Raw genomic sequence first — 17,747 nt, forward strand, 5'->3', positions numbered from 1 at the left:
CTAAATCTCCTGGCCAACACACCCAACAAAGCTGGCTGCTCCGAATGTGAAGGCTAATGAAATAATTCCACAGCTGGGGGTTTAGCAAGACAATGGCTGCTGGGAAGCAGCTGACCTTGGTTTTCATGGAGTTTTTGTCCAGCATTCTCTCTTTGTTTCATGTTTTGACTGGTTTGTAAATAGTTTTGGCACCATTCTGCCAAGGGACGGTATAAATTCTCCTGCTCAGCCCCAGGCCCATCAGTGGCTCCAGCAGGTGCTCGTAGGACTGGTAAGAATTTTCTATTTACTTCCCTTTTTACAAATGTTGTTGCCACTGCAATCCAAAGCCACAGGGTCTGAAGACTGATTGACCCTCCATAGCATCAATGCAGCAAAGAGGTGCCCAGCAATGTATGTGGGTACGTACATTCAATAGGCGAATAAGAGGATACCAGTGTTTCAGTAGCACACAGCGACAGGGAGTTCACAACTGGTCAGGAGCATGACCAGAATTTCATTGCAGTTTTGCAGGTGGTTTCACCTAACTTCCAGCCTACTCAAATGAGACAGCTTTGAAAATCCCCCTCGTGTTTGATTATTACTGGGCACAAGTTCCTGTCAGGGAAGACTGTACTGAGTTGGAAGCTTCAGGGGGTAGCTGAGTTAGGGTATGTCTACACTACCACCCTAGTTCGAACTAGGGTGGTTAATGTAGTCATATGAACTTGCAAATGAAGCCCGGGATTTGAATTTCCCGGGCTTCATTTGCATGTTGCCGGGCGCCGCCATTTTTAAATCCCCGTTAGTGCAGACTCTGTGCCCGCGGCTACACGCGGCACGAACTAGATAGTTCGGATTAGGCTTCCTATTCCGAACTATCTGTACGCCTCATTCCACGAGGAGTAACGGTAGTTCGGAATAGGAAGCCTAGTCTGAACTATCTAGTTTGTGCCGCGTGTAGCCGCGGGCACAGAGTCCGCACTAGTGGACATTTAAAAATGGCAGCGTCCGGCAACATGCAAATGAAGCCCGGGAAATTCAAATCCCGGGCTTCATTTGCAAGTTCGTATGACTACATTAACCACCCTAGTTTGAACTAGGGTGGTAGTGTAGACATACCCTTAGTCTGTACAGGAAAAACTTAAACAACAAATGGTCTGGTAGCACTTTATAGACTAACAAAACATGCAGATGGGATCATGAGCTTCTGTGGGCACAGCCCACTTCTTCAGATGACCAGAGTTTTGAGTTTAGGATGTGCAGACCCAAAATAAATAGGGGAGGAGGGAGAGGGGAGGAGGAAAAAAAAGAAGGGGGCAGGAAACAAGGAGCAGAGGGTATGCAAATATCAAAGGTAAAAACAAGTAGGCAGAACTGGTAACCTATAAGCACCTAAAGATTGGATAGTTAAAAGAAGCAGATAAGGATCATAGGATAGCAATTAGATAGGAAGGGTACTAACGCAAGAACCTACAGACAAAGAGCTGTTGGCACCTTCATTGAATGTTAGGTTGATAATGTGCCGGCCATCCGTTATCTCGATTGAGGAGGTCATCAGTGTGAGAATTGAACTTGCAGATGAATTGTAATTCCAACGCCTGGATGTGCAGTTAAATGAGCCTTTGATTTGGTAGCTTATGTTGTTAGATATCTATACAAGCGAATTCATCACTGGAGCCAACAACATAAGCTACCAAATCAAAGGATCATTCAACTGCACATCCACTAATTTGGTCCATGCCATCAAATGCCAACAATGCCTCACTGCTATATATAGTGGACAAACTGGACAGTCCCTACGAGAAGGAATCAATGGACACAAATCAGATATACATAAAGGGAACATACAGAAACCTGTTGGACAGCACTTCAATCTACCTAATCACTCTTTAAAAGATCTCCAGGTGGCTGGAGTATTTGACTTGTAGAATTGATTTGTGACAAGACAGACACCTGGAGATCTTTTAAAGAGTGATTAGGTATAGTAATTTGATCTCCAGTAAAGATCTCCAGGTGGCTGTCTTGTCACAAACCAATTCTACAAGTCAAATACACAGAGAGGTGTTGGAATTACAATTCATCTGCAAGTTCAATTCTCACACTGATGACCTCCTCAATCGAGATAACGGATGGCCGGCACATTATCAACCTAACATTCAATGAAGGTGCCAACAGCTCTTTGTCTGTAGGTTCTTGCGTTAGTACCCTTCCTATCTAATTGCTATCCTATGATCCTTATCTGCTTCTTTTAACTATCCAATCTTTAGGTGCTTATAGGTTACCAGTTCTGCCTACTTGTTTTTCCCTTTGATATTTTCATATCCCCTGCTCCTTGTTTCCCGCCCCCTTCCCTCCTCTTCCTTCTCCCCTATTTATTTTGGGTCTGCACATCCTAAACTCAAAACTCTGGTCATCTGAAGAAGTGAGCTGTGCCCACGAAAGCTCATGATACCATCTATGTGTTTTGTTAGTCTATAAAGTGCTACCAGACCATTTGTTGGTTTTTAAGTTTGTACTGAGTTGGACAGACAAGACACTTTGCCTCCCCTTCCTGCACAGCGATGCCCCCACATGATCTGCAGCTGGTCCGTTGGCGCCAACTGGAGACATGGGATTTGTCTTTCCTGGACACCCAGTACTGGCTGCCCTGCAGGTCTAATTGGATAGCTCTGGGGTTTAAATTGCAGGTGGGGGGTGGGGGGCAGGGGAGTTGAAAACAGTTTCATAAACTTGAACTGCTTTAGCCAAGCCCTAAATTTCAGGGAAACTCCATGAGGCTCACCCTGCCTGTGCTATTGTTAATACTGTTTGGGCCAAAAGTCAGAGGGCCTCAGGCAAGTTTTCCTCCGGCCAACTGGAAGCTGTTTCCCTTTGATTTCACTGCGAGTCTGCTCCCTTCAGATGCTGGACAGCCCTTATGCAGACAAAGCTCCTAACTGAAACCCATGGAGACTTTGTATTGTTTGTTGGTGCAAGCTGGGCCGGCCTAGACTTTGGCTCCAAACTGGAGGAAGTCAGTGCATGGATTTTCCCCTTCGCTAGGCTGCCGCTGGGCCAGAGACATGTGTTTGAAGAATGCAGGACTCTGGTTGAGGTGGTAGGAAGGAGAGAGTCCTACAGGACTGCCCTTGAGACTCTAAGGTGGGATTGCTTAGCACACTTGCTGTTGTCAGGCAAGCACTAATTATGTTTCTAGAGAACAAGTGAGGTGAAAGGCAGGTGCCTCCAGCTACTCCTTAGCGTCCAGGGAGCTGCGGTTTGTAGTTCTTTGCTCCCGCTATGATCCCTTTGCATCTGGTGTGTGTGGTCTCTCTTCCCTTTGAGATGGATCATTGCGCACTGTGCAAACCCAAACACTTTAGTAATAGAGAGGTAGCCATGTTAGTCTGATCTTGCTAAAACAAAAGGAAAAACTGTGTAGCACTTTAAAGACTAACAAGATGGTTTATTAGGTGATGAGCTTTCGTGGGCCAGTCCCACGTCCTCAGATCAAATTCTGGAAGAGAATTGGCATGGCCATATATACCAAAGGGATACAATGAAAAAAGTGAACACACTATTAAACTTATTAATGGATGGATGCCAGGAGGGTGGGTTTGTGTGTATGAACCCAAACAAATTTCCGGTTTAACTGTGTGGGTTTCCCTCCCAAAGAACCCGGCCCTCAGTTTCACAATGGCGTCAGACCACCAGCTGCCAGCCTCCAAGCAACAGCAAGCCAGCCCGAAGGTCAGTGTGTGCTTCTCTGCACAGCTGTGCAGTGGCTGGGTTTGCCCAGCGACAAGGTCCCAAGAAGCCTACACGCATGGAGGCATGTGTGTGTATCCACTGCCCCACTTCAGTGCAGCCAAGAGCTGCTCTCCTCCTGGGAGGCAGGAGGCAGGAATATGAATGGCTGAGCTGCTGAGAACCTCCCCTCCCCGAATCAGCAGCAGTTTGCCCTAAACCCTCCTCTGCTTTTCATTCAGCAGCTCGGACTGTTGGAGGCTAGACAGTGGTCTCGGCGCGCCAGTGCCAGCCCCAAAGCAGCTGCTTAGTGTGCACAACAGCATCAAATGCCATTGCGCCCGCCCCATCCCGAGACTCGCCTCCAGGGTGCAGGGATGCAGGGTCTGTGGGACAAAAGGAAGAGGCTTCCCCACACCGGCAGCTCTCCAAGCCTCCCCGCATGGTTGAGGTCTCATAGGAAAGCCGGAGAGCAAGTGGCATATTTAACAGCCATTCATCAGGGGGGCCCACAAGGGACACTAGATAAATCCTGCCAATTGCCCTAGAATCAGCCAAAGCTGCAGCATGGGCAGCAGTGCTGTGCAAAAAGTCTTCCCTGAACCCACCCATGTGTAATGCAATGAGGCAGCAGCCCAGCATTCTCTCTCAAGTTGCTGAGCCACTTGCGGGCCAGCCATTTCCTTTGGCCTCAGCCCTGATGCATCGGACACATCAGCCCCGGGAGAAACCCCAGCAGTAATTGGTGTTGATCTTTAAGGCCCCAGCTCCTGGACCCTGGGGTCCCACCAGGCAGGGGCCTAGAGACCGGGTGCCTGCCTGAGACAAATGTCTTTGCACCCATTATACAGCTCCTTAGCCCGGGTCAGCTGGCACTGGCCAGCCACCAGTGTCACTGCAGAGTGGCTAGACTCTGCTGGATGTGGGTGGGGGAAAACCCTCATCACGCATCACCCTCATCTTGGGACCACCTTTGGGAACTCTGACTTTGGGGTGACAATCCTGTTCAACAAATAGTCTAGCAGCACTTTATACGGTAACAAAACACATAGATGGTATCATGAGCTTTCGTGGGCACAGCCCACTTCTTCAGATGACTGGAGTATTGGATGTCCAGAGCCAAAATAAATGAGGGAGAAAGGGGGGGGGGAGGAAAAAATGGGACGGGGGGGATAGAAAGAAGTCAGGGTTGCCTTCCTCCCATGGGGGGCCTGATCCACCCCCCACAGAAGTGGCTGGAAAGTCTGCCAGTTTGACTTCAGTGGTGCTGGCTCAGCCCAGCCCTCCTGTTTTGTGTGCAGGGACAACAGATTTTCCTCTCTCAGCTCCACTGCCCCACAAACCCACCAGAACCTGGCTTGCTGGATGATGTGTTAATACGTAACACCCGTCCCGAAGACTGTATGTTTAGCCGGGGCTCAAATTGCACTGGGAAGAAAAGGTCACTGCACTTGGAGTGACCTAGATCTGGGACTGGAAAGCAAATTGCTGAGGCAGCTGGGCCAAGTGTTAAAACCCCACTATGATCGATAACATCATTGTGAAATGCCGGCTTGGCACTAGGCACCTAAGTGCAGGGACAACATGGGTGAGCGGGGAATTCAGAGAAGAGCTACAAATGACTGAGGTCCCTGGTTAAATGCGCTAAGTGATGTCTGCTCTGGGTTCGCTAAAGATAGCAGGGTTACATCAGGGCTGACTTTGGCCCAACTTTTACAGTTTGGGGTAAATAATGACCAAGGAGACATAAAACACTCTGCAGGATGTGGAGACTTTCTTGGGTGGAAAGACGCTCAATACATTCTGAGACAATTAAGACCGAAGAGAGGGTTCTTTGGGGTAGTTTGTAACTCAGAGAAATGGAAGAAACCAAAGTAGAGCATGGGTAGCCAGAGACCTCCCCCAGGGCCATGCCAGGAGTCACTTAGGACTTCTAAAGCACCCTGAGCAAAACACTTGAATACACCAGAAAGAATGGCTGAGGGAGGAGGGCTGAAAATGGACTGGTGTTAATACTGCTTTTCCAGCTCTACGCTCCACCATTCTGGGACTTAAAAAACAACATATAGTCTGGTAGCACTTTATACTTCTTGGTACAAGTGCTGAAGGATCTGACCAGGGGCCGTGCGCAGCTTGACCACCTGCTCACAAACAGGGAGGAACTAATAGGGGAAGTAGAGGCGGGTGACAGCCTGGGAAGCAGTGATCATGAGATGGTAGATTTCAGGATCCTGACCAAAGGAAGAAAGGAGAGTAGCAAACTACACACCCTGGACTTCAGAAGAGCAGACTTTGACTCCCTCAGAGAACTGATGGGCAGGGTTCCCTGGGATGCTCACATGAAGGGGAAAGGAGTCCAGGACAGCTGGCAGCATTTTAAAGAAGCCTTATTGAAGGCACAGGAAGAAACCATCCCGACGCGCAGTAAGAAAAGCAAATATGGTAGGAGACCAGATTGGCTTACCGGGGACATCCTTGGTGAGCTTAAACACAAAAAGGAAGCTGACAAGAAGTGGAAACTTGGACAGATGACGAGGGAGGAGTATAAATATATTGCTCGAGAATGCAAGGGAGTTATCAGGAAGGCGAAAGCGCAACTGGAAGTGCAGCTGGCAAGGGATGTGAAGGGTAACAAGAAAGGTTTCTACAGGCATGTTAGCAAGAAGAGGGTGATCAGAGAGGGTGTGCGGCCCCTACTGGATGAGGGCGGTACCCTAGTGACAGATGATGTGGGAAAAGCTGACGTACTCAATGCGTTCTTTGCCTCTGTCTTCACGGACAAGGTCAGCTCCCAGACTAGTGCACTAGGCAACGCAGCGTGGGAAGGAGGTGGGCAGCCCTTGGTGGGGAAAGAACAAGTTAGGAACTATTAAGTAAAGCTAAACATAGGCCCAGATTTAACGCATCCGAGGGTATTGAGGGAGTTGGCAAATGTCATTGCGGAGCCTTTGGCCATTATCTTTGAAAACTCGTGGAGATCAGGACAGATCCCGGACGACTGGAAAAAGGCAAATGTAGTGCCCATCTTTAAAAAAGGGAACTAGGACGATCCAGGGAACTACAGACCAGTCAGCCTTACCTCAGTCCCCAGAAAAATCATGGAGGGGAGCCTCAAGGAATCCATTTTGAAGCACTTGGAAGAGGAGAAAGTGATCAGGAATAGTCAACATGGAGTCACGAAGGGCAAGTCGTGCCTGACCAATCTGATTAGCTTCTATGATGAGGTAACTGGCTCTGTGGACACGGGGAAGTCAGTGGATGTGATAGACCTGGACTTTAGCAAGGCTTTTGATACGGTCTCCCACAATATTCTTGCCAGCAAGTTAAGGGGGTATGGATTGGATAAATGGATGGTAAGATGGATAGAAAGATGGCTAGACTGTCAGGCCCAACAGGTAGTGATCAACGGCTCCATGTCAGGTTGGCGGTCGCTTTCTAGCGGAGTGCCCTAAGGATCAGTTCTAGGACTGGTTTTGTTCAACATCTTTGATACAAAAGGAGCACTGAAAGACAATAAAGTCATTGCGGGGAAATTAAATGAATTCTTTGCTTCAGTCTTCACAGCTGAGGATGTTGGGGAATTTCCCAAACCTGACCCGTCCTTTGTAGGTGACAAATCTGAGGACTTGTCACAGATTGAAGTGTCATTAGAGCAGGTTTTGGAATTAATTGATGAACTTAACAGTAACAAGTCCCTGGGACCAGATGGCATTCACCCAAGAGTTCTGAAAGGACTCAAATGGGAAATTGCGGAACTATTAACTATGGTTTCTAACCTAGCCTTTAAAAAGTAAGGGGTAAACAGTGAGGTGGCAAAGTTTGAGTTCTTCCTTGTCCTATTCAACTTATTCATAAATCATCTGGAGAAAGGGGTAAACAGTGAGGTGGCAAAGTTTGCAGACGACAGCTGTCTCCTCCACTGCCATTCCTCCAGTCCTCACCCCAAATCCGAAGGGGCCAAACAGCCCAGGCATGCAGCTGGGGAAGCCAAAGCCCGTGTCAGCCAAAACTTGCACACAGATGTGAAAGTAAGCACAATCGTGCACAGCTGCAGCAAGAGCTCACTGAGCTACGGCAAAAGCCAGCAGGGAGCTATTTGAAGAGCGGGGAGGGACCCAGATTGCAATAGGACAATACCCGTAAGAAATGTTAAGTTACTTTCATCGCTGCTTGCGCATGAAATTCAAGCCTCCAGGAGAGCGCTTTACTTTTGATGGAGCATAGCCCCAGGCCATGCCCACTTCCTCCCTCCTGCATAGCTTGGGATGTGAAGCGCAGGCCCCCTTCCACATGTCCCCCATTAAGCTGGTCTCAGAGCACACCCTGTTTCAACCTCTTGCTAAGGGCACATGCTTGCTGAGAGCCAGAAGTCTGGCAGCAAGCGCTGGTAAAAGCATTAGGTGCAATATACATTCATGGGTGTGCGTGTGTCACTTGGTTTTGTTTAATGGGCTGGTTTGAGTGAGAGACAGATGCTGGAGCCAGGGCTGGATTAATGGCTATCAAGCATTAGAAGTTAATTTCAGATGCTCAAATGCTCTGAAAATTGGAGCGACTGACATGGAAGAGACCGGCTGGCCTCACACCCACGAAAGGACACAATGTAGTGCTCCTGTCTGTGGGCACAGACCAGAAAGAGCTCAGAACCTCTCTAGTCTGGCACACTCTGGTCTGGCAACATCGGTGGTCCAGCAGGATTTCAGGGTATGTCTACACTGCAGCATTTTCCCGGAAAAACAATACTTGCGTCCACACTGCAACAGCATTATTTCGACAAAAAGTCGAAAGAACGGAGGGGTTTTTCCAACAGCAGTAAACTTCATTCTACGGGGAATAACACTTTTTCTGAAAAAGGTTTTTTGGAAGAGGGGGTGTGTGGACGTGGAAGAGGGAGTTCTGTCGAATAAAGAGGCCTCCAGTAAATAACACAGATGCCCTGCTGGCCACTCCATCCACACTCATCACAACTCTATAGTTCCTGTCTCCTGCCAGCTCTTAAAGCCGCAGCCACCTGGGACAAGGCTTGTGGCAGGAAGCCGGCCCTGGGAGCTGCACCCCACCATGCAGCTGCCAGTGCCTGACATGTGGGCACCAATGTCCCCCAGCCACAAGCCCTGCAAGAGCCCACTGGCCCTCCCAGGAAGCATGCAGAGGGCTTCCAAGAGCCTGACAGGGGCAGGAAAAGATGTGAGCCATCCTGGTCTGGGGCGGAGATCCCGGCCCTCCTGGAGGTATGGGGCGAGGAGGAGACCCTCCAGGATCTTGGCTCCAGACGCAGAAACGCCAACATATATGGCCAGATGGCTGAGACCCTGGCCATGAGGGGCCACCACCACAGGACTCTGGAGCAAGTGAGGAGCAAAGTGAAGGAGCTGTAGCAGGGGTACTCCAGGGCCAGGGAGCACAGCTCGCGCTCCGGGGCAGGACCCCACTTCTGCCCCTACTACACAGAGCTCCACCGGTCCTTTCATGGATTGAGAACTGGTTAAAAGACAGGAAACAAAGGGTAGGAATAAATGGTAAATTTTCAGATTGGAGAGAGGTAACTAGTGGTGTCCCCCAAGGGTCAGTCCTAGGACCAGTCCTATTCAACATATTCATAAATGATCTGGAGAAAGGGGTAAACCGTGAGGTGGGAAAGTTTGCAGACGACACTAAACTGCTCAAGGTAGTTAAGACCAAAGCAGACTGTGCAGCACTTCAAAAAGATCTCACCAAACTAAGTGACTGGCCAACAAAATGGCAAATGAAATTTAATGCGGATAAATGTAAAGGAATGCACATCGGGAAAAATAACCCTAACTATACATATAATATGATGGGGGGGGGGGCTAATTTAGCTACAACTAATCAGGAAAGATCTTGGAGTCATCGTGGATAGTTCTCTGAAGACGTCCACGCAGTGTGCAGCGGCAGTCAAAAAAGCTAACAGGATGTTAGGAATCACTAAAAAAGGGGTAGAGAATAAGACTGAGAATATCTTATTGCCCTTATATAAATCCATGGTACACCCACATCTGGACTACTGTGTACAGATGTGGTCTCCTCATCTCAAAAGAGATCTACTGGCATTAGAAAAGGTTCACAGAAGGACAACTAAAATGATTAGGGGTTTGGAACGGGTCCCATATGAGGAGAGATAAAAGAGACTAGGACTTTTCCACTTATAAAAGAGGCGACTAAGGGGGGATATGATAGAGGTCTAGACAATCATGAGTGGTGTGGAGAAAGTGAATAAGGAAAAGTGATTTACTTGTTCTCATAATATAAGAACTAGGGGCCACCAAATGAAATTAATGGGCAGCAGGTTGAAAACAAATAAAAGGAAGTTCTTCTTCACACAGCGCATACGCAATCTGTGGAACTCCTTGCCGGAGGAGGTTGTGAAGGCTAGGACAATAACAGGGTTTCAAAGAGAACTAGATACATTCATGGAGGTTAAGTCCATAACTGGCTATTAGCCAGTATGGGTAGGAATGGTGTCCCGAGCCTCTGTTTGTCAGAGGGTGGAAATGGATGGCAGGGGAGAGATCACCTGATCATTCCCTGTTCGATTCACTTCCTCTGGGGCACCTGGCATTGGCCACTGTGGGCAGACAGGATACTGGGCTGGATGGACCTTTGGTCTGACCCAGTACGGCCATTTTTATGTTCTTATGTTCTTATGTTTATTAATGACCTGGCTGAGGGGATGGATTGCACCCTCAGCAAGTTTGCGGATGACACTAAGCTAGGGGAGAGGTAGATACGCTGGAGGGCAGGGATAGGGTCCAGAGTGACCTGGACAGATTAGAGAATTCGGCCAGAAGAAATCTGATGAGGTTCAACAAGGACAAGTGTAGAGTCCTGCACTTGGGACGGAAGAATCCCAAGTATTGGTACAGGCTGGGGACCGACTGGCTAAGTAGCAGTTCTGCAGAAAAGGACCTGGGGGTTACAGTGGATGAGAAGCTGGATATGAGTCAACAGGGCGCCCTTGTAGCCAAGAAGGCTAATGGCATATTAGGTTGCATTAAGAGGAGCATTGCCAGCAGATCTAGAGAAGTGATTATTCCCCTTTATTCGGCTTTGGTGAGGCCACATCTGGAGTATTGTGTCCAGTTCTGGGCCCCCACTACAGAAAGGATGTTGATGCACTAGAGAGGGTCCAGCGGAGGGCAACCAAAATGATTAGGGGGCTGGAGCATATGACCGATGAGGAGAGGCTGAGGGATTTGGGTTTGTTTACTCTTCAGAAGAGAAGAGTGAGGGGGGGCAGGGGTTGGCAGCAGCCTGCAACTTCCTGAAGGGGGGTTCAAAGAGGATGGAGAGGCTGTTCTCAGTAGTGACAGGTGGCAGAACAAGGAGCAATGGGCTCAAGTTGCAGTGGGGCAGGTCTAGGTTGGACATAAGGAAAAACGATTTCCCTAGGCGGGTGGGGAAGCACTGGGCTGGGTTACCTGGGGAGGGGGTGGATTCTCCATCCCTAGAGGTGTTTAAGTCTCGGCTTGACAAGGCCCTGGCTGGGTTGATGTAGTTGGGATTGGTCCTGCCTAGAGCAGGGGGCTGGACTTGATGACTCCTGAAAGCTCATGATACCATCCACATGTTTTGTTAGTCTATAAAGTGCTACCAGACCATTTGTTGTTTTTTAAGTTTAGCCTGTACAGACTAACTTGGCTACCCCCTGAACATTCTGGGACTGTCAGTGTCTCCTCCCTTGAGTCAGTCTACCTGGGCTAAGAGAACCCACAAGAGAACATATGGTAGGGAACAGCCCTGCCCTGACCCCTGTGCTCATGGGAAGGATGCACTACAGGGCTTCAACCCCCTTGTCTAAGCTGCTGTTCTTCCATCTCTTTCTTGCCTGTTAGATCATTGTCTTTGAGCAAGAAAATTTCCAAGGTCACTGCCATGAACTTAATGCCGCTTGTTCCAATTTGAAGGAGGCCGGAATGGAGAAGGTTTGCTCCATCCTAGTACACTATGGACCGTACGTATCTTGCATGTGGGCTGCTGGGGATGAAAGCCCAGGGGTGAGCCTGGGTCAGCCGGTGTGTCTGGCAGGGGAGGCTGGGATAGTGACTTAGAAACAACCGTTGGGTGTAAAACAATATCAAATGAAGAAGTAAGTTACTGACTGGACATTGGCTCCTCCCATGTATCCCCAGCCTGGAGAGGCCCTAGCAGCTGAGCCACAGGGTAGAGTTATATAAAGAGACCCCCTGAACACCTCCCAGGCTGACAGATGCTGGGTCAGACTTGGCCCTCATTCATGCCCATGTGAATGCATTCACCTCTGTGGCCCCACACTGGTTTTACAGCCAGGTGCCTAAGAGCAGGATTTAGGTACAGCAGAGCTGGGAGCGTATGCCCAGGGCGGGTAACCAGAAACACTAGTGCTGCTTCTGGTAGTGTGCAAGAAGCAACAGTACGTCCCGGGCAGCACGGAGGCTGCCCAGGCTGGGTGTCAGTGTGCATACTAGCTGTTAACCCAAGGATCCACCCTGTGCTGCTGTGACCATGCTGGTTTTGGGGTAGCTGGTATGTGTCTGGCTACTCATGCTGGAATGTACCCGCTGGCTCTGCAGCACCAGGGGATCCCTGGAACAGATTGCAGGGAGTCCTACAACGCTGGAAGGCCACTCAGTAAGGAATCTGGGTTCTGCCAGAGAGAGCATGGGAGAGCAAGGACGCTCGTACACGGGCGTGAGATGCAGCACAGTTGTAGCAACCAGCTTGGCTTTGTGCTGCAGCTGGCCCAATTAACTGTGTGTTTTGCAGGGAGTAGCTTCCTGCCCCGATCACTGGTCATTTCCCTCTATGGTCAGTGGCCTAGGCGCTGCAATGAGTTGTGTGTGACACGTACAACATCGGCCATCAGTGCTGTGCCTCCCACCCACGGCCAGCCACAGCAAGAGCGAGACAGAAATACAGGCTGCCTAGTGGGCACAAGGCTCCATAACTTCAGGAAAACCGAGGTGGTCTCCTGCCAACAAAGTAACCTCTGTCATAGGGGGTGGAAGTTAGCGACATGACTGTGTCGCTAAAAGCTGCGTAGTGTACACATACCCTAAGGCCAGGTCTACACTAAAGGAGGTCGAATCTAGATATGCAACTCCAGCTACATTAATTACATAGCTGGAGTCGACATACCTGGTTTCGAGTTTCCCCGTCATCCCCACAGCGAAAGGCCAATGGGAGCAAACACTCCCGTTGATTTCCCTTACTCCTCACAGAAGAAGGAGTACCAGCCACTGACGGGGGCACCCTCTGAGTTCAATTTAGCAAGACCCGCTAAATGAAACTCTGAGGGTATGTCTACACTACAGCACTAATTCGAACTAACTTAATTCAAATTAGTTAATTCAAACTAAGTTAATTCAAACTAGTGCATCTAGACCTAAAAACTAGTTCGAATTAGCGTTTTGCTAATTCGAACTAGCATGTCCACACTGAGTGGACCCTGAACCGGGGTTAAGGCTGGCCGGAAGCAGTGCCGGCAGGGCATCAGAGGAGGACTTAGAGCGTGGAGATGCTGTCTCAGGCTAGCCGAGGGCTGTGCTTAAAGGGACCCCACCCCCACCCCGGACAGACAGTTCTCAGGGTTCCCCGCTCGCTTGTCTAACTCGATGAGGGACAGCAAAGCAGTCCTGGCTTGGAGTGCCCTGAGTGCCCGCACTCGGCACATCACAGCACTCGACCATCAGACCGGCTGCACTTGCCGCAGGCTGCCATCCGGGGGGGGGGGTCAATCGGGGGGCTGCAGAGGAGCTTCCACCCCGAGGAGCCCGCAGAGCCACCCCAGTCCTCCCCATCGGGGGCTCGTACCCCATTCCTCCCTCACCTCCTTCCACTTACCCCTCCCTAGCCCCCCTTCCTGATGTACAAAATAAAGGACACGTGTGTTCAAAAATAGAAACTCTCTTTATTGAACAAAACTCGGGGAGACTGGGAAAAGGAGGTGGGAGAGGAGAAGAGAGAGGGTGGGAGAGGGGAGGGCAACTAAAATGATGAGGGGTTTGGAACAGGTCCCATATGAAGAGAGGCTAAAGAGACTGGGACTTTTCAGCTTAGAAAAGAGGAGACGGAGGGGGGATATGATAGAGGGCTATAAAAGCATGAGTGGTGTGGAGAGGGTGCATAAAGAAAAGTTCTTCATTAGTTCCCATAATAGAAGGACTAGAGGACACCAAAGGAAAGGAATGGGTAGCAGGCTTCAAACTAATAACAGAAAGTTCTTCTTCACAAAGCAAATAGTCAACCTGTGGAACTCCTTGCTGCAGGAGGCTGTGAAGGCTAGAACTAGAACAGAGTTTAAAGAGAAGTTAGATAAATTCATGGAGGTTGGGTCCATGGAGTGCTATTAGCCAGGGGTTAGGAATGGTGTCCCTGGCCTCTGTTTGTGGAAGGCTGGAGATGGATGGCACGAGACAAATGGCTTGGTCATTGTCTTCGGTCCATCCCCTCCAAGGTAGCTGGTGCTGGCCGCTGTTGGCAGACAGGCTACTGGGCTAGATGGACCTTTGGTCTGACCCAGTGTGGCCATGCTTATGTTTTTACGTTCTAAGCTCAGGGCTCAGGGTTGGGGTCTCACTGGACCACCTTGATTTTCATGCACACCTGCTCCTGGGTGGCCAGGCTGGCAGCTCTCCTGCCCTAGACGGCCACTTTCCTGTGCCTAGTGCGGAGGTCGTGGATGTTGGAGGCTTCCCCCCAAACCTCGATGAGGTCCACGATCTCTACACTAGACCAGACGGGTGCCCGCCTCTTCCGGCCCCGGGCAGGCTCCTGGGAGCTGCCACCCTGGTCCCGGGAAGAGGCGGAGGGCTGGGTGGCAGCGGGTGGCTGGCTCGAGCCGTGCCAGGTGCAGGGTCTGCTGGCTGGGTGCTGGCAGGCTTGCACCTGGCACGGGCACCGTAGCCAGACCGTGCTCCTTTAAGGGTTCCGGGGCTGGGAGGGGGGCAGACGAGTTTCCCTGGTGTTGGCCAGAGTGGCCACCAGGGCAAGCTGGGGAGGGCTAGCCTCCCACTAGTTCGAATTAAGGGGCTACACACCCCTTAATTCGAACTAGCTAATTCGAACTAGGCTTAGTCCTCGTACAATGAGGTTTTCCTAGTTTGAATTAAGCGCTCCGCTAGTTCCAAGTAAGTTCGAACTAGCGGTTTGTATGTGTAACGCCTATCAAAGTTAATTCGAACTAACGGCTGTTAGTTCGAATTAACTTTGTAGTGTAGACATACCCTGGAAGATCAATCATGGCAGCATTGATCTTCCCTGGAGGATCTGGTGCTTTTCCCATCTCCAATGTTTGCACTTTGTTCTTTTCCAGCTGGGTTGGCTATGAACAGCCAAACAGCAAAGGTGAGCAATTTGTGTTTGAAAAGGGCGAGTATCCCCGCTGGGATTCCTGGACCAACAGCCGGAGAAGTGACACTATCGGTTCCCTGAGACCCATCAAAGTGGTGAGAGTGCTTGTGTCAGACACTGATCATTATAATCTGGTCAGGCTTAGTCAGAAGCCTCTCCCAGGCCCCTCTCAGACTAAGAGGTGAAGCCAAAGTTCTGTAGAAAACCAGCTGTTCTGAACTTTTCAAACAGGCAAGTCACTAGGTCCTCAAATGCCTGCAGCTCCTGCAGCCTCCATAATTGTGACTATACCTGTGCACCAATCTCCACTGGAAAGCTGTATGTCCCCGGGGAAAATAGACAACATCCTACCAGGGCAGATCAGGGGCTATCTTGGGCCAGGGTCACATCTCTGACAGTGGCCAATGCCAGATGTTTTAGAGCAGGGGTGGGGAACCTTTTTTGTGTTGGGGGCCACTTACCCACAGAAAAATCAGTCAGGGGCCACACACAAGTGAGAAGCAAAGAAACAAAACAAAAAAACCTCCCCAAATTCTCACTGACATGGCCCCTGACTGAGGAGGAGACAAAATCTACTAGCCTGGGTCCCATTAGGCTTTGGTGTATGAGGGGAATGTGGGGAGTGTCTGTGTGCTCCAGCCCCACGGGGGGACAGCGGGGAGGCTGGAACACCAGCATGAGCTCCCCAATGCTGGGGGGAGATCCCACGCCTTGGGGGCCGATCCAGGCAAGCCAGGTGCTGCATCTGGCTCCCCGGCCTTGGGTTCCCCACCCCTGTTTTAGAGGAAGGTCTGAGGCAACTGTAGAATGGACATTTACGGGGCAATTTGCCACTGCAGAGGTTTCACAGTGAAAGGCTAAGGATGATCCCTGCTCACAGCCAGCTTTCCATGTCCTGTGATGAGGCTGGCCTGGGCCTGCTCTCTGTGCACTCAAGTTTTGCTTGGCAGCTGAAGCTGTCTATTCTGACTCCCTCATAATTTCCCTGGAAGCTGCCTGGCCCCACTGCTGACACTGACCCAGCATCTCTCCTCCCCTTCAGGACAGTCAGGAACACAAGATCGTGCTCTATGAAAACCCCAGCTTCACCGGCAAGAAGATTGAGATCATAGATGACGACGTGCCCAGCTTCCATGCCCATGGCTACCAGGAGAAAGTGTCGTCGGTGCGGGTGCAAAGCGGCACGTAAGTCCCTAGGGCGGCAGGTCCCCTCGACCCTGTTAGGAGGTGGGCACGGGAGTCTCCCTTCCCTACATTTGGAATCGAGGAACGGAGGGGACAAAAGCACTGTTTGCCTCCAATTCTGTCTCCAGTTTAAGGCCTCGCCATGACAACAGCCTGACTCACGTGGTTAGATGTCAGACACAACTGCAGCCAGCAGCTCTGCTGCACTGTCCTTTGCTCTGGGCCTGGGGCTGAGCAGGAGGATGCAGGTTGCAAGATGGGGCTGGAGAACGAACAGTCTTTTGCAGGGCTGCACGGAGCCTTCTGAGGCCAGGGAGGTGTGTGAGGAGCTCCAGACTCAAGTGCCCTGGTCAGAACAAGGCAGGGGGGAAGCTCCCAAGCTGGGTCAGCCCCAAGGAAGGAATTCCCTTCACTCGGAGGCTTTGTGTAGAACTTTAATGCTTCTAAGTGAGCGGCAGTGCTAGTGAGGGCTGTGGGGGCACAGCCCCTTGCCCCAGGCTGGCCGGGGATGGAGTTTGATTGCAGAGCGGTGCGGGGCTGCCTGTGTGGGAGGAGACACTGGGGACTCTCCCCGATGCCTGGGTTCTCCTGGTCTCTGACTCAGCCATGCTTTCCCTTTGTAGCTGGGTCGGATACCAGTACCCTGGCTACAGAGGCTACCAGTACCTGTTTGAAAAGGGGGACTATAAGGACAGCTCAGAGTTTGGTGCCCAGCACCCCCAGATTCAATCCGTCCGGCGCATCCGGGACATGCAGTGGCATCAGCGAGGGGCCTTTCACCCCACCAACTGAGGCCTCTCCCCTCTCCTGAGTGCCCAGAGGAGGAAGGAAATGAGCTTGTATGTGACCTGCTGCTGTTTCCCAAAGGCCTTGCTCTGCCGCTGGCCACTGAGTGACTACAGCTGCTCTGCTGTGGAAGCAGCTGAATAAAGCTTTCAGTTTCAAATGCACGCCTCTGGCCCTTTTTTCTTGGGGGGGCGTGAAGACGCTTGAAATTATTCTCTGGGCTTGCCAGGGGATGTGGCCAAGGGGGTTGCGAGTTCTAAGTATCACAGAGCCCACGTGTTCCTCTGAGGTAGATGCCACAGAACCATAAAACTCCAGAACGGGAAGGGACCTCGAGAGGTGATCAAGTCCAGTCCCCTGCCCTCATGGCAGGTCCCAGTACCATCTAGGCCAGGCCTGGGCAAAATACAGCCTGTGGGCTGGATTTGGCCCACCAAGCCACCAGATCTGGCCCACGGAGGCAGCAGGGAGCCTCAGGCAGGCTCCCCTGCTTGCCCCGCAACCCCGCAGGCCATGTAGAAACATGGCTGCCAGGCTCTGTTTCTGTTTTGAAACTGTAGGGGAGGGGGGAAGCTTCAGGAGCCTCCCCGTCCCCAGCACATTCCTATTGGCTTGTTTCTGGCCAGAAACTGGCCAATGGGAGCTGCTTATTTGAATAACAGGCAGCCAAGAAGAACCACGCCTCCTCTCCTCAGCTCAGTTGTTCACTGAAGCACGTG

The 17,747-nt window shown here is 50.8% G+C and overlaps 1 protein-coding gene across 1 annotated transcript; it reads left to right on the plus strand.

The window, feature by feature from the left end:
• The first annotated feature begins 241 nt into the window (after positions 1-241).
• Positions 242-17,113, plus strand: LOC102452609 (beta-crystallin B2-like). Its single transcript, XM_075915767.1, has 6 exons — positions 242-271; positions 3,637-3,711; positions 11,562-11,680; positions 15,020-15,152; positions 16,100-16,242; positions 16,866-17,113. The coding sequence occupies exons 2-6, from the start codon at positions 3,658-3,660 to the stop codon at positions 17,032-17,034; spliced, it is 618 nt and encodes a 205-aa protein (XP_075771882.1). The 5' UTR covers positions 242-271; positions 3,637-3,657; the 3' UTR covers positions 17,035-17,113.
• Positions 17,114-17,747: the final 634 nt, after the last annotated feature.

The sequence above is a fragment of the Pelodiscus sinensis genome, unplaced genomic scaffold (genome assembly GCF_049634645.1).
Source record: "Pelodiscus sinensis isolate JC-2024 unplaced genomic scaffold, ASM4963464v1 ctg66, whole genome shotgun sequence".
NCBI classification, from domain to species: domain Eukaryota; kingdom Metazoa; phylum Chordata; order Testudines; family Trionychidae; genus Pelodiscus; species Pelodiscus sinensis.

Coding starts and splice junctions, on each gene's coding strand:
- LOC102452609 (XM_075915767.1), top strand. CDS start 3,658: ATGGCGTCAGACCACCAGCTGCCAGCCTCCAAGCAACAGCAAGCCAGC. Junction 3,712..11,561: donor AACAGCAAGCCAGCCCGAAG/GTCAGTGTGTGC, acceptor CTTGCCTGTTAG/ATCATTGTCTTTGAGCAAGA. Junction 11,681..15,019: donor ATCCTAGTACACTATGGACC/GTACGTATCTTG, acceptor GTTCTTTTCCAG/CTGGGTTGGCTATGAACAGC.